Source organism: Chaetodon trifascialis, chromosome 4 (genome assembly GCF_039877785.1).
Source record: "Chaetodon trifascialis isolate fChaTrf1 chromosome 4, fChaTrf1.hap1, whole genome shotgun sequence".
NCBI classification, from domain to species: Eukaryota; Metazoa; Chordata; class Actinopteri; order Chaetodontiformes; family Chaetodontidae; genus Chaetodon; species Chaetodon trifascialis.
Genome location: NC_092059.1, coordinates 8,048,310 through 8,069,884, shown reverse-complemented (window position 1 = coordinate 8,069,884; position 21,575 = coordinate 8,048,310). Strand labels below are relative to the sequence as shown.

Below are 21,575 nucleotides of genomic sequence, written 5' to 3'. Positions count from 1 at the left end.
AAGCAATGCAGCTCCTCTTTAAAAGCTAGTTTTCATGTTTAGGTGACATCTATGAATAACAATCAAGTTCAGATTCCCTGTCCAGCTGTCAGAGCAGCGGCAGTGACTGAACGGCCGCGCCGAAATGGGAAATCAATGTGCAGAGCCTGTTGAAATGAGCGAGCGGAGAAACCCCTGATTCCTGTGTTTGGGTACATTAGCTTGATACATTTTCCTGCCCTGACCCAAGTGATTGATGTTCTAATTGGCTCCGGTCAAGACTAATGATGCATCAGGAGTAGCAGCAGGTTAAAGGCTGTCACCTGGAAGATGGAAAGCGCTGACTTGGCGGCAGGGTGCGTTGTCATGGTGATGCTGTTCTCGGCCGAGTCGCACTCGTGGATGGTGACTATCTTGAGGGCCGGGGGAGGGATGTGGAGGTGCGTGAGCCGGGCGTTCTTCAGGTGGTGAAAGTCGCCCTCGGTCAGAGTGTACCTGGGGTGAACAGCGCAGAGTTACATGCAAAGCCAGATAAAAAGATGAGACATAAGCTGCTTGGTAAGTCATACATCATGACGCTTGCACAAGAGACAAAGAGCCGAGGGAAATATCCGACTTCAAACCCGTCAGAGCTACTCTGGATTCTGCATTTAGCCCCGCCGAATAATTCCTTTTGAAGAATTTGCATATCAGGCTCGGGGCTTTAAGAGAAAAGTAGGGCAGGGGAATAATGAGAAAGGGTGAGAGCTCTTTGTGTCCACAGCATACATAATGCATTCAGAATTAATTCTTAACCCTAAACTAACAGAGAAGTGACACAGACACAGTGAAATATGCACATCCTTTGATCTTGGAAAGCAGAAAAGCTGGGAGTTAGTGGACATCATTGGGAGCTGAACACTGAATAAAAAGCGCAGAGATTAGCAAATGTGGCCATTTGTGTGTGTGTTGGCTGCCTGACCTGCGGCCCTTCTCCTGGGTCTTCTTGCCGTGGTCGAACAGCGCAGCCTCATTGAAAGAGACACGGCGGCCTGTGGTGCCCGTGGACAGGAAGCGCTCCGTCTCTTGGTCGTGAGAGCTGGCCATTGACAGGCACTCTGACTCATCCACCCTGATGGTGATTTCTACCAGAGATAGAAGAAGGCAGAGAGAGGGCGGAGGCAGGTGGATGTACTGTGATTACTGTGTTTAGTGGCAGTTAGCAGATGTTAGCAAGCTAACATGCAAATCTAGAATGGTGAACATGGTCAACATCATACCTGCTGAACATCAGCACGTTAGCATTGCCACTGTCAGCATGCTATGTTAGCATTTCGCTCAAAGCACCACTGTCCCTAAATACAGCCCCACAGAGCTGCTAGCATGGCTGTTAAAAATATGTTTATATAAGTGAAGGGGTCTTGGTCTACTCATCTCCTGTGTTAACCTCCAACTGTCAACTGTGTACTAAAGGTATAAAAAACCCCCAAAATCAATTTTGAAAGGTGTCTCAACCCATGGCTGCTGTGCTGTACTGCACACCGACTGTGTAACTGAAGTGTAGCATCTGATACGGACACCTTTGTGGAGGACGAGTGTGGTAATATGGCAAACTGCTGACTGAAAAACTACACAAAAAGCCTTACAGCAGCAGTTTGGTGCCCAACTGATGCTTCCTTTTAATAAATCATTTTCATTGGAGAGCGAGCAAATCCGCTGGTCCTAAAATGTCGAATTGCACGGCTATTTAAACTAATTGGGTCGAGATTACAATATTTTAATGGAAAAGACACTACACGTTTGCGCTGACGTGATGAAATATCTCTGCTTCCATCAATCCAGGCCCTCCGTTTCCCAGCCTGTCTCCAGTACTCCTCCCTCTCTTACTTAGCTGCCTCTTTATACCCCTCCCTCTCTACTTTTCTTCCTCTTTGACCATATTTCTCTCACCATGGGTGGGCTGAGACTCCTCCATGTAGGTGGTGTTGGTTTTCTCGGGGTCATCGCTGGCCCTGGGGCACAAAGAAACATTCAGATCAATGCTGTGACATGGTTACCCCTGAGGTCTGTCTTTCATCCGTCGAAACCTACTGATGTGAGCAGAGAACAAGGCGTTATGATCAGCCGTGTTGCTGTTTGACCTTTTCGTTCAGCGTGAGCTAAACTACACATGCACAGTTTAAAAATCCAGCTATAAGACAACTATGAGGAGACCATAGGACTGACTGCTCACTATGCTGTTTACTAAATGGCTGCCTGCCTGTATAATCAATGCGGGACCTAAATCATTGCCAGTAACTTGATAACCTTCAGGGCCAGGGGACCTCTTGAACTGATAAAGCATGGCGCTTTATTGGATTGTACCTTTCCACTCATCTTTGAGAGCACAGAAAAAATACACAATAAAGGTCATACTTTTTATTCTTTCTGTATATTTTGTCTTTAAACTTTCCTGTTTCAACATCTTTAGCTGCCGCTGATCCTACATACGAGCGTCTTAAATCCCATGCCCGAAATTTACTTTATGAGGCAGAGACAGGAAACTGAATGCTATTCCCAGTCATTTCATTCCATCTCATCTCTGTGCAGAGCTATGAGTTGCATGCGTGCTTGTGTGTGTGTGTGTGTGTGTGTGTGTGTGAAGTGACTTGAGGGATTTCTCCGTCCACCCAGATCTGTGCTTCTTCTTGTCTTTCATTTCCTCTGTGGCTCCCGCTTCCCCATGCTATGTGAGTGTACGTGTGTATTTGTGTGTGTGTGTGCGCGCGTGTGTGTATTCTCCGTGTGCACACGGGGCTGGGTTGAGACGCGAGATTAATCACAGCCGATGGCTGCTATGAAATCTCATTACACTCATCATTTGTACCAGCCTGCCCGATTCGCCTCTGCTCTCCCCCGGCAAGCCTCTCCTTTTCACGGCTCAGCCTCTGCGCTCTCTGTTTATCTGCATCTAGCTGGTGCGCTCTCATATATTCAAGTGTACTTGATGATGCGTGCTGCTGTAGAGAGGGACAAAGCATCTGGAGAGGAGGCATGTTACTGCTGAATAAATGCAAATGAATCAAGTCTGATAATGGAATCATACTCACTGGCTGGAGCAAACTGGGCGCAGTTAGCTTCATTTGCAACTGCACTGAGCTTTATCTGTTATGTAAGTACACACATTCAACATAAGCACCCGCCAGTCTCTAAACAGCATTTGCACGTGAGCTCGGGAAGAGCAGTCTCCATCTGTCAACAAACTGTGTGTACTCGTGTGCACATGTGCTTTCATGCAGCACAATAAAAGCAGCACCTGGATGTGCAGTTTAATCTGCCTCTGTGAAGCAAGGCCGTCGGTTTCTGTTGAACCTGCGTAGGAGTGGTGTTGATATAAGTTTGAGGAAATTTTCAAGGATGCAAAGTTCTCGTGTGACAGTGTAAAACTGCATCATGGGCTGTTCTGAGGGATCAAATAACAGCGACACCATTCCTGTTATTTGACATAATAAATTGGAATGAAAAACAACACAACAGCGGCACATTCTGCGCCCTCGACACCACCATGGAGTTGACTCCACCTTGGCACTGCGTCAACACAACGTGAACATTATAAAGTTATCTTTTATTGCAGTGCTCTCGTTATTAAATTCCACAGCTGCTGCTTTCAGGTGATAACTGCTGCTGCCTTTCCGGAGTTTGAGCTTATACTCGTCCTATGGTGTCTCGTGAAAGTGCTGAAAATGCTAATGCAGGATTTCTGCATCGTACCTGGCACAGAATTTCCCTCCTCGACGGCAGGCGATGAGGAAGAAGGAGATGAGGATCAGCGTTCCTACCAGTAAGATGGAGAGGATCACCAGGAGGAGCACATAGCCATCTTGCTGCTCCTTGGCCTCAAATGGGATCTCCTAAGATAGATAGATAGATAGATAGATAGATAGATAGATAGATAGATAGATAGATAGATAGATAGATAGATAGATAGATAGATAGATAGATAGATAGATAGATAGATAGATACTATTGGTACCATCGTGCTTCAATACCAGTCAGATCTATGAGTGGGCAGTGAGGATAAGCAGAGCAGATATAACGGGCAGAGGTAGGTGTCTTCCTGTGCTGAATTTGGATGTTAAGTGTGCTACTTTAAAAGGGAAAGAACAAGTAAAGCAAAAAGCTTCCCACATAAACATGGACATACTGAAGCTATTCGCTGATCTGAGCTGAGGGATACGGGTAGAAACGTGTCTATTCTGCACTCCAAGTCAAACTTTTCTTTTGGACAAGCCTCAGATTTGTCTGAAATATGGGCCGATGCATTTCAGTTCAGATCCAGAAGTCACGTTTCTGTAATAAAAAATGCTGTCTGACACATCAGCTGCAGCCCAGATTTGACTTCCTTACTGTGCAGCTGTCTTACCTTCCTTGTAACACCAAGCAGCTTACACGATTGATTTATCCCCACTGGCTGGTTGGCCTAAATAAAGTGAATCTATAAATGCAACAGTACAATTAATCAATAAATGCCAGGGCTATTAACCTGTCTGCAGTGTACCTTAGCTATGGGAAAGCTCTCACAGGCAGGCCTGCAGCTGAGATAATGAACCACACGAGGAGCCCCGGTACAGACCCCACAGTGCCTCAAGTCCTTTAGACAAGTAACTTGTCTAAAGGACAAGTTTGTTTTGTAAGGATAAACACTTTTCACCAGAGGGGGACAAGACATCTTCAAATCTCTCCCTCTTCATTGATTGGGAGAACTTTATTTAGTCCATCATATAAGCTTGCACAAAAAGCAGATGGAAAGTTATTCATGACAATAAAGCTGCCGTCTGTCTGTTGTTGCACACGTATAACCCACTACTAAGTGCATTATTATTGTTGATATCATTCTGTATGTTGCATTGTGCATTAATCTCTACATCTTCATCACTTTGAGTCCACAATTATTCCTTTAAACAAATAGAAGTTTGGTGTTGTCAGCTAGCTGTTAGCTTGGGATCCCATTCTACTGTGGAAAACCAAACTTGATTTATAAGGAAATCGCTAAAAAAGAAATGAAATGGTCTTATCACTTGAGAAAGCAACGAAGAAATACTACTTGAATAATTGAATTCCCTGCTGCCATCACAGACATGATTTTTAATCACATTTAGCAGGATTTATGTTTTCATTTACAAATTTATTTTTGTTTATCCAGCTTAGATTACTTTATTATTAAATGGCCTGTTTTCTAGATTTATTTCAGATTTTTCATAGTGTTTTTTTCCACCTCAAGATGCGTAGATTTTTGCTTATTTGTGTCATTTAATAGCAAAAATGTGTTTCCCCAGCACGTTTCTTCATGCTCATGTAGGCTACTGACAGGGACTGATATGATTCAAACAAAATGATGGATGGCAACATGAGTGGGCGAGCAGAGAACAACAGCAGGCCTTGTTTTTCAGAACAAATGATGATCTTCTAGGTGGCGTGTTAAGCTGAACTCTACCCTGGGGGAGGCAGAACGGACAGCAAGTGTTAATGAGCGTTACGCTCTGACGTCACGTTGTAATTTCCCTGCGAGGGGAAATTAAAGCTGAGATTAGATCAGAGATTTAATTATTTCAGGTCCAGGTCAGGATGTTCTCTATTAGCCAGTCAATCGGCCAGAAGAGAATATGAGGGAAAGTATGGTTCTGGTGGAAACACACGTGTGCATACACACACACGGACACACACACAGGAAGTCTGAGAATAAGCCAGTGGCGAAAGACAGACTTACTGTGGAGTTTTCTGGTAGGATGTTCCAGACGGTAGACTCATTGCTCATGGTCCAGGCCAACTAGAGAGTCCCCCTGAGACACAACACATGAACACACACACACACACACACACACACACACACACACACACACACACACACACACACACACACACACACACACACACACACACACACACAGAGAGAGAGGAAATGACTGTTACTGGAGAGGTTCATCAAAATGCAAAGTCAACCACCGAATGTACTCCATTTTAAATGAGTTACTTGATCCATACTTGTGTAAACATATAAGAAAACTTCTCTGAATTATAATAAAGGTTGTACTGTTGTTCATTACTGATGTCTGATGTGATGGAAGATGCACGTTGTAGCAGAAAGATCTTGTTGCATCTCAAACAGCCTTAAATGACTGCAAGACTAAGCTGAGACCAGTGTGAGTGAGTGTGCGTGCGCGCGCGCACGTGCTTGTACGCATGCGTCCAATCCTACAGAAGATGCAATTGCTAGCATCTCGGCCGTAAAAATCATCACCCATAATTCCATATCGGCCTGAAGACTCTCGATCCACCTCCCACACACACACACACACACACACACACACACACACACACACACACACACACACACACACACACACACACACACACAGAAGAAGAAGCACCAGCTCTTGCTACGCACTGACTCCAGCAGCTGAGTTCCACTACCGCCGCTGCTATGCGTTTGCTCTTACAGATCATAGCCATTAATACTGCTCCTGCTGCACCAAACGCCCACGCACACGCACGCACTTTCTCTCCCTGGATAGATCTACTCACCCAGCAGGGTAGAAGCAGCATACCAGCAGCAGCACTCGCTGCTCGCCTGCCAGTCACTGCAGCACTCAACTTCAGCACCACAACCTGTAAGCTGCTGCTGAGCTCCGAGCCGCCAGCCTGTCTAACTCCCTGCACCTACCGTCCAGGCACGAAAACTGTTACGGGAAACAAACTTCAGCCTGTGACCAGAACGCTTTCCTTTTTCGCAGCACCGTACCACATCCTGCTTTCTGCCAGCCCAGTGTCTTACCCTGATGGAGGGCAGTGCGCAGCAGCGAGCTCTCGGATGTGTGTGTGCGCGGCGTGTGTGTGTCAGGCTGTGGCTCAGGAGTCTCCTCCTCAGCTCCCTTGCTGCATCCTCAGCCACCTCAGCCCGAGCAGCGGTGTTCCCCCTCAGGGTTGGCCCACTGGCCTCGGAGCAACAGGGCGGCAGTGCTGCATGGCTGACAACAAACGCACAGCAGAAGGACTGGTTAATTATTCAGCTGCGGTGGAGAAGTTTGGGATTATAGACGCGTTCAACAAATGCACCGATTTATTTATCAAAAGTGTATTTCTGAGCTGTTTTTGCACACCAAACACCAGAACGTGATCGTGGAGGAATTCTTGCAACATTAATTAACACCTCATCGGATAATGCAATAATACAGTTTTAAGGAGAAACAACATGTTTCTAAAGTCACCTATAAAAATCCGTTTAGCCTGCTACTTTATGGAGAATTGCTCACTTCTGTGGTGCTGCAAACCCTGAAAATTTCTCTATTTGCAGGCTGTCTGAGCGGATGATGGCATGGGTGTCCTGGGGATTGCATATCCCGTCATGCTTAACAAAATTTCGGTCTATACCAGCTGCATTACTGGTTTCGTTTTAGCCTGGATGAGTCTTATATTTCGGCCCATAATTACCACATTACCTGCCCAGAATAAAACAACTGCAATGGTTACTTTTAGTGACCTGTTTAACATGAGAAACAGCTGCACCAAAGAAAGCATCCCGTTTGTTATTGCTCGGTAGTGCAAAATTATTTCCCCGGATCAAAATAATGAGTTTCGATCGTCTCTGGCTCCGGCAGCTGTTTCCCTCGCGGAGCTGCTAAAATCTCTCGCAAGACAACAAAATCGCATCGCATTACGTGATGAAATGCAGCCGGTAGTTAAGTTTAAAAATGGACGAAAACCAGCCACGTTCCGACGTTAATAAATATGCCATCTTGCTATTTCACAGGCGCCTATGATTTCCATCAGCCCGGCGGAGAAGGTAGCTCACGATTTCAATTGGCTGCGCAAGCGGACGAGCGGGCATGCAGCGAGGGTAACACTCACCTACTCAACTGGCCTGGTCCATGCAGGGGTGGAGGGGCACGTTCGGCACCACGAAACTCTTCAGTGAACACTTTAATGTGGATTTTAAAGCTATAAGTATTTATGAATGAAACCCCACTGTTTAAGACACGCCCACCACCCCAGTGAGAGGCGCACCACGTGACGCAAGGAGTGAGGTAAAGGCGAGTGATTGAAGGCGTTCTCAAAATTAGCCTCAGTCAGACACACAGCCGGAGAGTCTCAATGGATGTCAAATAGAAGACTTCCCTCTTCTCACACGTGTTTGCCACTGAGAGGCGTCCTCGCTTTGCTCTTTACTTATTTTACACTAGTTATATGCGGGTGTGTGGAAATGGTGAAGCAGTGCAGGCTCGGGAGTCTGTTAGCATGTCTGTCTGCGGGTCTTTAACGCCATACAGGTGGTACACACAGTGTAAGATCAACAAACACTTGGTCCCGGACCAGACCACTGAGCCTCCATCTGTTGTAGTCTATGACACATGATTTTGGCGCCATCTAATGGTGGTGTATGCTCAGTAGCATCGTTCACAAAAAAATGGTAAATAAGACGTGAATAAACGTTTTGTCGTATGGTATACTTTTGCATAAATGTTCCATATACGTATTCCCATGTAAAGCCTGCATGAACAAAAACTGAAAGGCATTTCCGGCTCAGTAGCTGAAACAGACACCGTCTTGCTGTGTGTGAAGCTTTGTTTCTATGACCAAAAGGTTATAATACTTACTTGTATTTCAAACCACACGATATTTGGCCGCCCAAACACACAATTTATCCACAATAATCAACCTCAATCGTACCAGTCCATGTACCGGACTACACTACCCTGCATCCTTTGCACCGCCGTAAAGCCTTGTGGGTAGGTTACCAACGTCCTTGTCCTACCAAGCGCACACCGACTGCCTTCACGCAAGGGCTTGAGGATCTCTGTCATTCACTTGTACTTGAATTAAACCTGATTTTCAGACATGATGGCAGCCAGATTTCTTCGCCGTGCTCTCCCTGTGCTGAGGCAAGCTCGCTCCTACGCCGATGCCGCCGCCGGGCCGCAGATGTCCTTCACTTTCGCCTCCCCGACACAGGTAGTTAGCTAACGTTAACGTTATTGGCGAGGCTTCTCGGGCCCAGCTAGCTGTACGGCTAACTTAATTTCTTGTCGAAATGCACTGTCACAGTGTGCAGAAACGTCTGTCTCTGGGGTTATTTAGCAGTTTTGTACTGATACACGTGTTTGCTACCATTGCTACACACTTTACAGCGTATGCAGGTCAGATGTAGCGGTCGAGCTTGTACGGTCAGAAAAGTGTTTAGCTTAGCTTGCTAACCTAGCTGTCATCCACTGTCTTTGGGCAGCGGTGTGGCAAAGTATAACGTTACTTTGCGCGGCGGTACGACTCAAGCAGTGCTATTTTCCAGTTCAGTAACATTACAGTTTTAAGGATATGCTGTCAAATGTATGTTGTTGGCATAAGGTTAGCATCGCTAAGCTCAGCAAGTGTGTTGAACACAGAGCTCGCTAACCTTGAGGGTCGTGTCAGTCGCCCTATAGACGAGTTTTAATAAATTCAGTCCTCTGTTCCACACAGTGGTGCATGTGTAACTCGCACTGCTGTAGAACTGATGTATTTGATGCACCAATATATAGTAACAACACAAACGTATGCATCTTGTAGGATAAAACGTAAACACAACGGCGACAGACGATATTTTATAGAAATGCTGCATCTCCATTCATTTTCAGTCACCATTGCAGAGCAGTCCGTGAGTCAGTGAATGCATCTCCATCCCCTGTCTCCTCTCTCCAGGTGTTTTTCAGGGAGGCCAGTGTGAAACAGGTCGATGTGCCCACGCTTACTGGTGCGTTCGGTATCCTTCCTGCCCACGTACCCACCCTGCAGGTGCTCAGGCCCGGTGTTGTCACAGTCTTCAGTGACGATGGCTCCTCTGTTAAATACTTTGGTAAGATTTTGCTTCACAAAAACAGATGTGAATGACCTTGGGCCTCAAAGTCATTTTCCTGCTGTTCAAATACACGATGAATTCTTAAGTGTATGTATTGATTCCACCAAATAGGTGGCACATCTGTTTTGGCAAAGAAAATAGCCAATAAGTCTTTGTTACAGAGTATTAAAAAGTAAACCAAGATAACCAGATCTCCATCTGTTCAAATATTGGTATGTGCTCTGACTGTTTAAGATATTAGTGATATCATTTCAAGCGTAGAGAACCTGGTGTCCATCTTATGCAACAGTTTTCTCCCCCAGATTGTGGCTGTCAATGTCGATCCCATACCCAGGCGTCATGTTTCAGCTGTTCATGTAAATGCAAGAAACCCTCGGTGTGAAAATTCACTGTGAAACAGAAGCAGGCCTGAGAGTGAAGCAGCAGAATGTCCTGGAAATATAATCCGCTGGCTGTAAAACACACTGATCATGGCTGAATGTTGGCATGTTTAGTTACTGTGTGTGTTTGTGTTTGTGTTTGTGCACGCAGTGAGCAGTGGGTCAGTAACAGTCAACGCTGATTCTTCTGTGCAACTGTTGGCTGAGGAGGCTGTTCCGTTGGACCAGCTGGACGTTGCTGTGAGTAGAAATGTCAACTTCCCTTCACTCACATACGTACTGGAGCGGCATCTGCACTGATGTTGGGCAGTATGGCCGTAAATACTGCGAGAATCTGTCAGAGTCTTTCTTCCTAATGGCTTAGTGTAATATGACAAACCACAAACTGTGTTTTTTTAATGAATATTGTATGATAATTATCTTCAAGTATGTGGAAATGGACAATTTTTGTCAAACAGCATCATATTTTCTTGGGATAACCCCCCAAACCACATTCTTTGTGGTCTTTTGCATTGTTTAAGCATTAGAGGGAATAGCTTGGGTTATCCCAAGCAGGTAACTATAATTACATGCTGCACCATTAACAAAACGATCACAATGAAAAAGCACCAGTCGCTGCTGTGTGGTTCAGTTTCAAATCAATACAGAAAAGAAGGCGAGGATATAAGAACATGAACAATGGTAAAATTAATGCAACTCACAAAGAATTAACACCTTCTTGACACAATGTCAACATGCACTGTTTGACCAAAGTGGTGTTTAATGCAGGATTAATTGATTAGATTTAATCATAATTGCTTTCAACGACCGTGCTTTTGCTGACACGCTAATATAGATATCGATCTCCTTATTATAATCTGTGTAATGAGTTACGATGATCTAATAGTACACATTTTAACGAGGCACCTATCAATGCGAGGGATCCATATTTGTGGCATTTAATGAGCCCTTTGAACTTGAGGACGGAGATTCAGAACATCACAACACAAACAAGTCCTGTGTAGTTATTTATCAAGAAGTTTTCTGAACTGTGTGTTCACTCTGCAAGTAAGATTATCAGCGTGTCTTTAAAAATATGGTATTTTGAAAGCTTTTTTGGGAAACCCAGTTGGATGCTTTATCTCCTTTGGTCCATTCCAGTAGCTCTGAACTTTGATTTCACTGTGGAAGTGGGCAAGCAACAAGATGAGTTTCTCCTTTGATGTTGAGCGTGTGTCATGTTTACACCTGCGGGGTTCGTTCGTAATCTGTTCAGAATGTTACTCAACCTATTCGCTTCGAAGTACACGTGAAGTAGGTTTCTGTCAGAAACTGTGCAGAGAGGGGAAGTTTGGAAATATCAGCTCTGAATGTCCCTCGTTTTGTCACACTCACACATAACCTCACATCGTTACATGTTTTTTTTGTTGCTTCTACAGTGAGACCTCCGCTTTGCCACAAAGCAGAAAGAAACATAATATTCATGTTCCTAACTGACGCGCCCTTGTTTCTCGTTTTGCTGTCATTTACGGTCAGAGCCGAGGGCGGGGCTGAGCGAGACCAGAGAGCGTTTGGTCAAAACAGATCAGTGATGCTGTTTGGCCCTTGTCGTGCTCAGAGAAGTTTGCTGGAAGTGACGTCATGCAGCGGTGCATTTTGTGGGAAGTGGACACTGCATCAGCCTCCATTTCAGAAAATGTACTTTTAAATGCTACGGTGCTGGTCAGCAACCAGTCCTATTGTAACTTAAGAGGTAATTTGGCCTTTTGTTCTCTGAGGAATTTGGCATGCAGTGAACACACCAATCAAAATGTAGCTTTAGTGAAGACTCAGCACATTTGCTACTGGTGATTTTCACCACTGTTGAGGAAGAAGGAAATAATGTGGGGGGGGGGTTCTGCGTGGATCACTGAAATAAAATAAGATAAACTGTGGGAAGTCTTGTAAAATATGACTTCAGGTCCGAATGCGCTTTAATATTGTAATTGTAACCGCAGTCATCCCTGGGGAAACACTGCTCAGCGTTGACAAGTTATATCTTCATAATGTCAGTCTAGTGTGAGTCAGTCAATCCTTTATGGATCTTTTTGTATTTTAATGAGATTTGTGTGATGGTTGTCCATATCCGGTCGCTCAGCCTGTTTTGTGTCATGATCTTTGACAGCAGAGACTATTCTTTGAACTCATGCTAGGACCCCCCCCCCCCCCCCCCCCCCCATTTTGATCCTCAGTGCTGATGAGCACCTTCCAGCTGATGATTATCCATCGGATCAGTGTTGCAGTCGGACTTGAACGTTGAGTCCTTGTTTAAATGTCAGTCTTGTTAATGCTAGGCTGCGTTATTACACGCTTGCCGCGGAGGTGTCTGTCTTTGACCTTGGGCAGTGCCAGTGTCACTGTCAAGTTGACTTCATAGCAGTAAATGAGTTATTTTTTTCCTCATTGTCCTCCACTCTGCAGTGGAAATGCACATGGGCCCATGCTGTTAATAAGGAGGGAAAGGTCAGTCACTGTTGAGTTATAGCAGATGTGTCAAATCCCTACTGGGAGACCTTTAACTTCCAGCTATGTTTGGCATTTCTCGTGTCTAATCACTACTGTGACAAATGGAGCTTTCAGAGCGAAGAGGCAGTGGGGATTTTCTCATCACGTCTTACTCCCCACTTTTGACTCGCTGCTCCGTCTCGCTATTCAGACATCTACATCACTGTATGGGTTTCTCATTATCCCAAGCGTGTTAGGTGGTTAAAACTGTTTTTACTGGTCCGAGTTTGTGACGCCCCCTAGCGACGGCGGTCCACTGTTTATTGGTTCAGTTGGTGGTTAATATTATAACTTGTTGTGCCACGTTTTGACCGGTGAAGCCGAGCTGGTGAGTTCACATATATAAAAATGTTTGTGTGTAATGATTACGGAATGGATAATGTATCCGTGGCATTAATGTAGTGATTTTGTTTACATTTGTGTTTTCAGTTGATTACCTGCTTCTGTAGCCTATTACTGCTACCTACGGCACGTTCAATGTTTATACCACTTCATAGCATGTGTGGAGTTGCTGTTGAAGAAAATAAACACGTGGAAAAGGACGGAGATTGTCGGAGCTGAGTATGACACTGTTTCACCAATCAAGACGCACCCCGTGCGGTGGGGGTTATTAGACTAACCAAGTTGGTTTAATAAAACCGTACAGTAATCAACACTAAGCCAGCCCCGTGACGGAGAAGCGGAGGTCGGACAGTGTCAACAACAGCAAGCTACAGGAGGCTAGCGTGGAAACAGGACCCGGCGGAGATTCCCGGCCGATCGGCGGAGCTGCGGGCTTGGATCAAACCATTTGGGAAGGATATCGGGTGGCCTGTAACTGTGCGTAAGTGACTGTCATTGTGACTGTTTAGCGCGACGGTGTAGGATAAGCCGATCGCGGAAGTTTCCGGCGTCAGCGTGCTAGCCAGCCGCTAAGCTAACGGAAGTACATCGTCGCCATCTTGGCCCAGGTACGACGGCCGGAAGTACGTCATAAGAGTGCCACAAAGAGGGGCCGAGAAAAGGGCGACATGGCGGATTGTGGAGAATTAAAGAAAAAGCGCTCCAATGCACAAGGGGTATTTAATAGGAGGGCAAACGCCATTGACTTTAACATAGACCTTTTAAGTGAACATGATCTCAGAACAGAACTGAGGGCACTTAAAGGCAGCTATGAAGAGATCTGTAATAGCAGTTTTGATTACATTGCTGCAATGGAAGAAGAAGATGAAAGTGGATTTGAAAAGGATATAGCTGATGTAAAGAAAAGACTGCATGATTGCCGAACAAAATACCAGGATGCTGAAATGAAGATAAAAGAGACATTGTGGTCCAGCTATGCATCAGGTCAATATGGCAGCCTGATAGCTGGCCTTAAGGATGCATTTGATCGGGCTGACGCACTCCAGCCAGGGCACATAACCAGTGAACAATATGATCTGGTGCACACAGCACTGCAGAGCAGAGTCGAAGCACTGGAGGAGTTTGTGCGGGACTGGGAGCGCTGTGTCCCAGGAAGGCAAGTAAATATCATGCGGACTTTCCTCAGAGACTGCAAAGAGAAGAAAACAGGGACTATAGTTGTGCTGGCTAACTACATGCACCAAGGCTCAGGTTCAGCGCGTGGCGGCTTTGATGTCCTGGCAAGCGGTGAAGAGGAAAAGGGAGATGTTGACGGCAGAGACGACGGCGAAGGCGGTGCGTACAATGGAGTAACAACCATCGCTGATAGACCAAGTGGACCTTCAGTTGGGGGTGGGGTCAGTGGCGTGTCACACGATGATGGTGTGCAAAGTGTAGGCGCAGTCCCGGTCACTAATCCAACCACTACAGTGACTGTCAGAGCACCAGATGGTAATGTGGACTGTCCTGATGGGGCACAAGTCACGGGCGCCCCGTCGGGGTCTCCCCAAGTGGTACCGCCACGACACCCTCCACTGTGGTCCATGAGCCCAACCTTCGGCCCCGGCTTCTCCAGCACACCGCAGCAGCGAGGAACACACGCTGTGCAACCTGATAGTGTTGGAGCAGGACGGAGCATGTCTGCCATTTCACAGGGTTCAATCGGGCCCAGGATTGCGCTCGCACCACTAAGCCTGCCAAAGTTCTCTGGGGACAGAAGAAGCTACTGGCGATGGAAAGGTAACTGGGGGACCTTTCAGACGTTAGCTGAACCTACAGGCTCCCCTGAGTGTAGGCTCTTTCACCTGCTGGATAGCATCAGCGACACAGTGAAACGTGAACACAGGCTGTCTCATTGCAGGACCGCGGACGAGGTCTTCCGGGTTCTGGAGGACTGTTACGGGGACATGTCACAAATAGCAGATGACATTGTACTGGAGCTACAGGACCTACCAGCCGTGCGAAACAACCAACCAAGGGAGGCATTACAGTTAATCCAAGCGGTGGAAAGGGCGCTGTTGGACCTCATTGATCTAGGTTGTGAGGATGCCATAAAAAACCAGTTGGTGATCCGGTCACTGGAAAGTAAGCTGCCAGACAGTCTGAAAGAAAGGTGGCTGTTGTACCGGTGCGATGCAACCAGTAACGTCAACCCACGTAACCGGTTTGACAAACTCTGGCAGTTCCTGAGAGATCAGAAGACGGTTCTGGTGCAACTGGAGCAGTTACAGATCGCCAGACGACCGAACTCTGCTAGAGCCAGTGAAACGAGCTCCCGTGAGAAGGTGAAAGAAAGACTGGGGGACCGGAGGCAAGAGAGGCGTTCATTCACCAAGGCCACGGCAAGCGAGGCGAGGGGAGAATTATCGCGAGAGCCTTGTGGTATGTGTGGTGGAGAGGGGCATACAGGACGTTTGTACCGCTGTAAGACATTTAAGAAGTCCAGCCCCTCAGAGCGCAGAGCCCAAGTAAATAGGACCAAAGCCTGCCCCAAATGCTTGGATATCCATGGAAAAGATGGTCAATGCAGTAACAACTTTTTGTGTCGCAATGACGAATGTAAAAGAGGCGACGCCCCTCCAGATCACCACTTTTTTCTGTGCCTCAGATCACCAGCCAAAAAGGACACCACCAAGGGGGAGAAGAGGAGAGAACCCCGCGGGCCGACTGAAGAACAAGAGGCTGTGTTTGCAAGGATAGGTCTGACCCCGGAGCAGCTGGAGGCTGTTCGGAATGCCTGCACGAACAAAGTGTCTTCAACAATATGTGCTGGCAAAGATCTGGTGGGAGAGCGTGGTCCAAAGGAACACCCAGTCCTCATGATGTTGGTGGAGGTCACAACCAAGAGGGGGGACTGGGTTGGCGCACTAATCGATTTAGCCTCCGATACTAACTATATCACCCACCAAGCAGCAGAGAGGCTTGGGCTGATTGGGGAGCCAATCACACTGGTGGTGTATGGTGTGGGTGGTATGGAGATAAAAGAAGAAACAAAGAGATACTGTGTGAGCATAAAAGTAGCCACGAAAAAGGGAACATGGAGACTCCATGAGTTGCTCTGCTATGGGCTGAAGGAGATCGCCAGGGTGGACCATGCAGTAGACTCGAGGCGCCTGGAGGAGGTCTTCCAAGGTGCCGTCAAGCCAGGTGAGCTGACCCGCCCAGAGAAAGTCGAGTTACTCATCAGTACCCGGGAGGGTCGTCTTGCCCCCCAACGGATGATGAGGTGCGGCGACCTGGTGCTGTGGGACGGTCCGCTCGGAAAGACCGTCAGTGGTGTGCACCCTGACCTTTTTGAGGACATTGAGGTGACTGCACGCCGCTCTTCGACCCACTTAGCATGCTCCATGAGGGCAGAGTCCAGGAAGATCGAGGTTCTCCACAACTACTGCCTTGAGCTAAAGAGCAGCAAGGAAGTTGGAACCACGGCTGCATCCAATGCTGAGATCATCAAGTGGCTGCAGTGGGACAGCATTGGTGCCGCCTGCAACCCGTTGTGTGGCGGATGTCGTTGCGGGAAATGCGCCCCTGGGGGGAAGGAGATGTCACTCGCTGATGAGAGAGAGTTAGAGATCATCAGAAGAGGACTGACCTTCAAGTTGAGCGACCACCACAGCGACAAGCCCCACTGGGACGCCAGTTATCCCTGGAAGGAGAACCCTTCTACCCTGCCTAACAACCGCGAAGCTGTCAAGGTGGCATTCCTGAAATCGGAGGGGCGCCTTGAGAGGGATCCGAAATGGAAGGAAGCTTATGCGAGGCAGGTGCACGACATGGTAGCCAGGGGGGCCGCAGTCAAGCTTTCCAAGGCTGTGATGGACAATTGGAATGGAGCTGTGTGGTGGGTGAACCACCTGACAGCACCCAACCCGCACTCTGTCTCTACCCCGGTGAGACTGGTCTGGGACAGCAGCCGGGAATTCAAGGGCGTTAGTCTTAATGGCATCCTGTTGAAGGGCCCAGACGTCTTGAACCCCATCCGGGCGGTTCTGCTCCGTTTCCGTGAGGGGGAGCATGCGGCGATTGGCGACGTGTCCAAAATGTATAACTCGGTGTGGTTGGAGGATCAGGAAGTGCATGTCCATCGTTTCCTGTGGAGAGACTCACCAGCCGATGACATTGAGGACTACGCCGTGGTACGGGTGAACATGGGTGATAAACCAGCTGGCTGTATCGCTCAGGTGGCAATGCGAGAGACAGCCTACCTGCCACAGTTCACCGACAAAGTGGAAGAAAGACATGTCATTGTGGACAATGCCTATGTAGATGACATTCTGGTGTCCCACAATGACCCCCAAAGACTGACGGAGATCCTTGAGGGGGTTGAGGCCATCCTTGCCACCGGGGGGTTTCACCTCAAGCCATGGGTGCGATCTGGCCAAAGTGGGACTCAAGGTGGTATTCCCACCAAACCAGAGACCATTGTGTTGCCCAATCAGTTGCGGGACGAGGACAATAAGGCCCTTGGAGTGGGTTACCACGTGGGGGAGGACAAATTGTTCCTTATGGTGGCCGTCAATTTCTCCACTAGAAAGAAAAAGATGCGCACGGAACTCAACCTCACCGTGGAGGACATAGAGGAAAAGACGCCCGATCCTCTTACCCGGCGGATGTTACTGAGCCAGGTAGCTGGGCTTTATGACCCCCTTGGTCTGGCGACGCCCCTGAAACAAAAAGGCGTCATCCTCGTCAGAAGGGCCTTTCAAGAGGCTGGGACATTGACCAAAGATACATGGGACAAGCCACTGTCCAGTGAGCTGCGCGGGAAGGCGATTGAGCTCTTTAAAGAATATGCTCAGCTGAGTACCATCGCTTTCCCCAGGAGTGTTACCCCTACCGGCTGGCTGGGTAAACCCTGGGGGATAACGTTCTCCGATGGGAGCTGTGACTCTTATGGGGCGGTCCTCTACCTGCGCTGGGAGACTTCAGGAGGCGTTGTGACCCGGCTCGTGGAGTCAAAGGCTAAACTCACGCCGTTGGATCAGAAGGGTGATGCAGTTAAAGCGGAGATCTGCGGAGCCGTCTTTGCCACCCGTCTGAAGGGGTACATACAGAAGCATGGGCGGCTGGAAGTGGTGAGGTGGTACCACTTTGTCGATAGCCAAACTGTGCTAGGTGCCATCCAGCGGGAAAGTTATGGGTTCCAGACTTTCTTTGCTAATCGCATTGGTGAAATACAGAAGGCCGGACCTGTGACAGATTGGTGGTGGGTCCCCGGTCAGTACAATGTGGCTGACCTGGTCACGAGAGGGTGTTCCCCCAATCAACTTGATGATGACTCCCTGTGGCAGAGAGGTCCCGAGTTTCTGTCCAGAGTGGTGGGGGAGTGGCCGATGAAGTCTGCAGCGGAGGTAGCCTCTTGTTCCAGAGAGGTTGTGAGTAAACTCCAAAGAAAGGCTTTCACTGCCATCACCACAAGGGCCAAGGCTAAGAAATTGTCTGCACCAGATGATCCTAATGGTGTCAACGCTGTGGTCGGGGATGAAGCGACCACGTGGCCTCCTTCAGTCAGGTCCGTGCCAGGTGCTGCTACAGGGCCTTCTTCAGTAACTTCAGGTGTCTGCCGTACAAAGAGGTTTTGGGGGTTGGCTCTTGTAAGTCAGTTAGACCTTTTGAGGTTTGCAACGTTAACCAAACTCTGTGGGGCTGTAGGTTACATCCGCAGAGCCGTGCACTTCTGGTTACTGTGCAGGGATCGAGCCAGTGAGCGAGAACAGTGGGAGGCAGTACTCACAGTCCAGGAGCGAGAGGCGGCTTTCCAGGACTTGTGTCTCGCTGCCCAGACAGGCGCGACTTTCCCCACTATGACACTTAATCGTCTGGTGGTAAACAAGGACAGTTCGACAGGCCTCCTGTTGTGCCACGGCCGGATTCAGTCCGTTGAGAAGGGGAGGCCAGGGGTCCCGCTGATCCCTTACAAGGAGCAGATCAGCACCCTTCTTGCTGAGGAAGCCCACCGTGCCAACCATGAAGGCATAGCCGGCACCCTTCTCCGGATGAGGAAGAGAGCCTGGGTGGTGCAAGGCCCGAGAGTTGCTCGCAGAGTCATTGACTCATGCGTGCATTGTCGGAAGAACAAAGCCAAGTTATGCTCTCAAGTAATGGGCGATCTTCCTTCTGTACGCACCGAACCAGCAGCCCCTTTCGAGTACACAACACTCGACTTGTTTGGTCCATACACAGTCAGGGACGCTGTGAGACGGCGTGCGAAGAAGAAGGTCTGGGGCGTGGTCTTTAGTTGCATGGTCTCAAGAGCGATCCATGCGGATTTGGTCGAAGACCTATCAACTGAAGGCTTTCTCAAAACGTATCAGCGGTTCACCGCCCTAAGAGGTCATCCCAGAAAACTCTGGTCTGATCAGGGTACCAACTTCGTGGGGGCCAGACCTGCACTAGAAGATCTCTACAGCTTCCTGGCAGGTATTGACAAGCAGGAGGTCCAAAGGAGAGCAGTTGTGGCTGGGACTGACTGGGTGTGGGAGTTCAGTCCTGCAGACTCACCACATCGTAATGGGGCTGCGGAGGCAGCGGTCCGCGTGTTGAAGAGGTCGTTGTCCAGTGTTGGTGAGGAAGGTGATTTGACCACCCTAGAGTTTCAAACCCTCCTCTACCTAGCTGCCAACCTTTCCAATGAGAGGCCGATCGGTGCCAAGGCTCAGGTCCAGGAGGAAACAGTGGACGTTGTGACACCGAACTCATTGCTGCTGGGTCGGGCGGGGCCAAGAGGTGACACCCAGGGTTTTGAATTCCCTACCTACCCTTTCAGTCGTCTACGAGCAGTCCAGGTGGAGGTGGACAAGTTTTGGAGACGCTGGAGCCAGTTGGCAGGGCCTCACCTGTATGTTCGGCAAAAGTGGCACACCCCAGCCCGGAATGTCTCCGTTGGAGACCTAGTGTGGGTTGCAGACCAGAACGCCCTCCGAGGTCAATTCAGGCTGGGTCGCGTTGAGGAGACGTGCCCAGATGGCAAAGGTGTTGTCCGAGACGTCAAGGTGAGGGTTTGCCATAGCCTCCCCATCAGCCTGTCCCAAGCCAGGAAGGACAAGGAGTCGTGTCCTTCCATTACTCTACGCAGAGACGTCAGGAGACTGGTGGTGTTGCTACCGGTAGAGGAACAGTAGGGGACTCCACGGGCTCCCTTAAGTACCCGAAACTGTGGACACTTGGATATAGAACTCTGACCAAAATTGTGTCATTGAAAATGTTGTTTATGTAGTTTGTAACTTGAAAAGTTGTATTTTGTATATTACTGTTGTATTAACAGGTATTGTGGCCTGCTTTGTCAAAGACAAGTAGCCCAAGTGGGAGGTGTATGGGTTTCTCATTATCCCAAGCGTGTTAGGTGGTTAAAACTGTTTTTACTGGTCCGAGTTTGTGACGCCCCCTAGCGACGGCGGTCCACTGTTTATTGGTTCAGTTGGTGGTTAATATTATAACTTGTTGTGCCACGTTTTGACCGGTGAAGCCGAGCTGGTGAGTTCACATATATAAAAATGTTTGTGTGTAATGATTACGGAATGGATAATGTATCCGTGGCATTAATGTAGTGATTTTGTTTACATTTGTGTTTTCAGTTGATTACCTGCTTCTGTAGCCTATTACTGCTACCTACGGCACGTTCAATGTTTATACCACTTCATAGCATGTGTGGAGTTGCTGTTGAAGAAAATAAACACGTGGAAAAGGACGGAGATTGTCGGAGCTGAGTATGACACTGTTTCACCAATCAAGACGCACCCCGTGCGGTGGGGGTTATTAGACTAACCAAGTTGGTTTAATAAAACCGTACAATCACAGTGGGCCTCAAAAGGTTTTTAGGATGAGTAAAGCTTTGCAGGCTCTCTTCCTGCCCTCGTTCTTGGTCCTGTGATTTTTCTGAACAACAGGCTAATCAGCTTGACGAAGCTTTTGGGGCGCGTTTGATGTCGCATCAAAACAAAATCTGAATTGTGGGTTTTATCATTTGCTTTCTTGCTCTGTTTCTTATTGTGACATGCTCCGTTTTCCTGTCTGTTTCTAGGCTGCCAAGGCCAACCTGGAGAAGGCCCAGTCTGAATTGGCCGGTGCGTCTGACGAGGCAGCGAGGGCAGCGGTTCAGATCAGCATAGAGGCCAACGAGGCCATCGTCAAGGCTCTGGAGTAGACCTGTGGTACGAGATCTCAGCCTCTGCACTGTGATCTGATTACTAGAGAGACGGCCTGCCAATTAGTTTAATCCAACAGGACAGCGATGCAGAACCATTTATCAGTTAATATAATTGAAAATGAAAATATTGACATTAGAGAGCATTTTCATTGTGTTTTGAACTGTGTTCTCAAACTGAGACTTTTTTCCTCCCTCCAGGTAATCTTTTCTGTGTCTTTGATGGAGTTCAATGGTCTTTCCAGCTCAGTCACGTCAGTGTCCAGAAGATTCCATTCTTGCTTTGTACAGTGGATAAAATTCAAAATAAATTTATTTGGAATTA

At 47.9% G+C, this 21,575-nt stretch overlaps 2 protein-coding genes across 4 annotated transcripts in view; one reads left to right on the top strand and one right to left on the bottom strand.

The window, feature by feature from the left end:
- Positions 1 to 8,133, bottom strand: part of cbarpb (CACN subunit beta associated regulatory protein b) — a 14,846-nt gene extending 6,713 nt beyond the window's left edge. Inside the window, exons 1-7 of one of the 3 annotated variants that reach the window (XM_070960391.1) lie at positions 7,843 to 8,133; positions 6,770 to 6,962; positions 5,705 to 5,777; positions 3,709 to 3,848; positions 1,909 to 1,970; positions 941 to 1,103; positions 303 to 474 (exon numbers count right to left, since the gene is read on the bottom strand). In XM_070960391.1, coding sequence (XP_070816492.1) covers positions 303 to 474; positions 941 to 1,103; positions 1,909 to 1,970; positions 3,709 to 3,848; positions 5,705 to 5,752 — 585 coding nt within the window. In that variant the 5' untranslated portion in view covers positions 5,753 to 5,777; positions 6,770 to 6,962; positions 7,843 to 8,133. Of the gene's footprint in view, positions 1 to 302; positions 475 to 940; positions 1,104 to 1,908; positions 1,971 to 3,708; positions 3,849 to 5,704; positions 5,778 to 6,519; positions 6,638 to 6,769; positions 6,963 to 7,842 lie in introns of those variants that run through there. The other 2 variants (XM_070960392.1, XM_070960394.1) reach the window with 2 other exon arrangements.
- Positions 6,381 to 21,575, top strand: atp5f1d (ATP synthase F1 subunit delta). Its single transcript, XM_070960395.1, has 5 exons — positions 6,381 to 8,943; positions 9,667 to 9,820; positions 10,355 to 10,443; positions 21,128 to 21,257; positions 21,452 to 21,575. The coding sequence occupies exons 1-4, from the start codon at positions 8,830 to 8,832 to the stop codon at positions 21,248 to 21,250; spliced, it is 480 nt and encodes a 159-aa protein (XP_070816496.1). The 5' UTR covers positions 6,381 to 8,829; the 3' UTR covers positions 21,251 to 21,257; positions 21,452 to 21,575.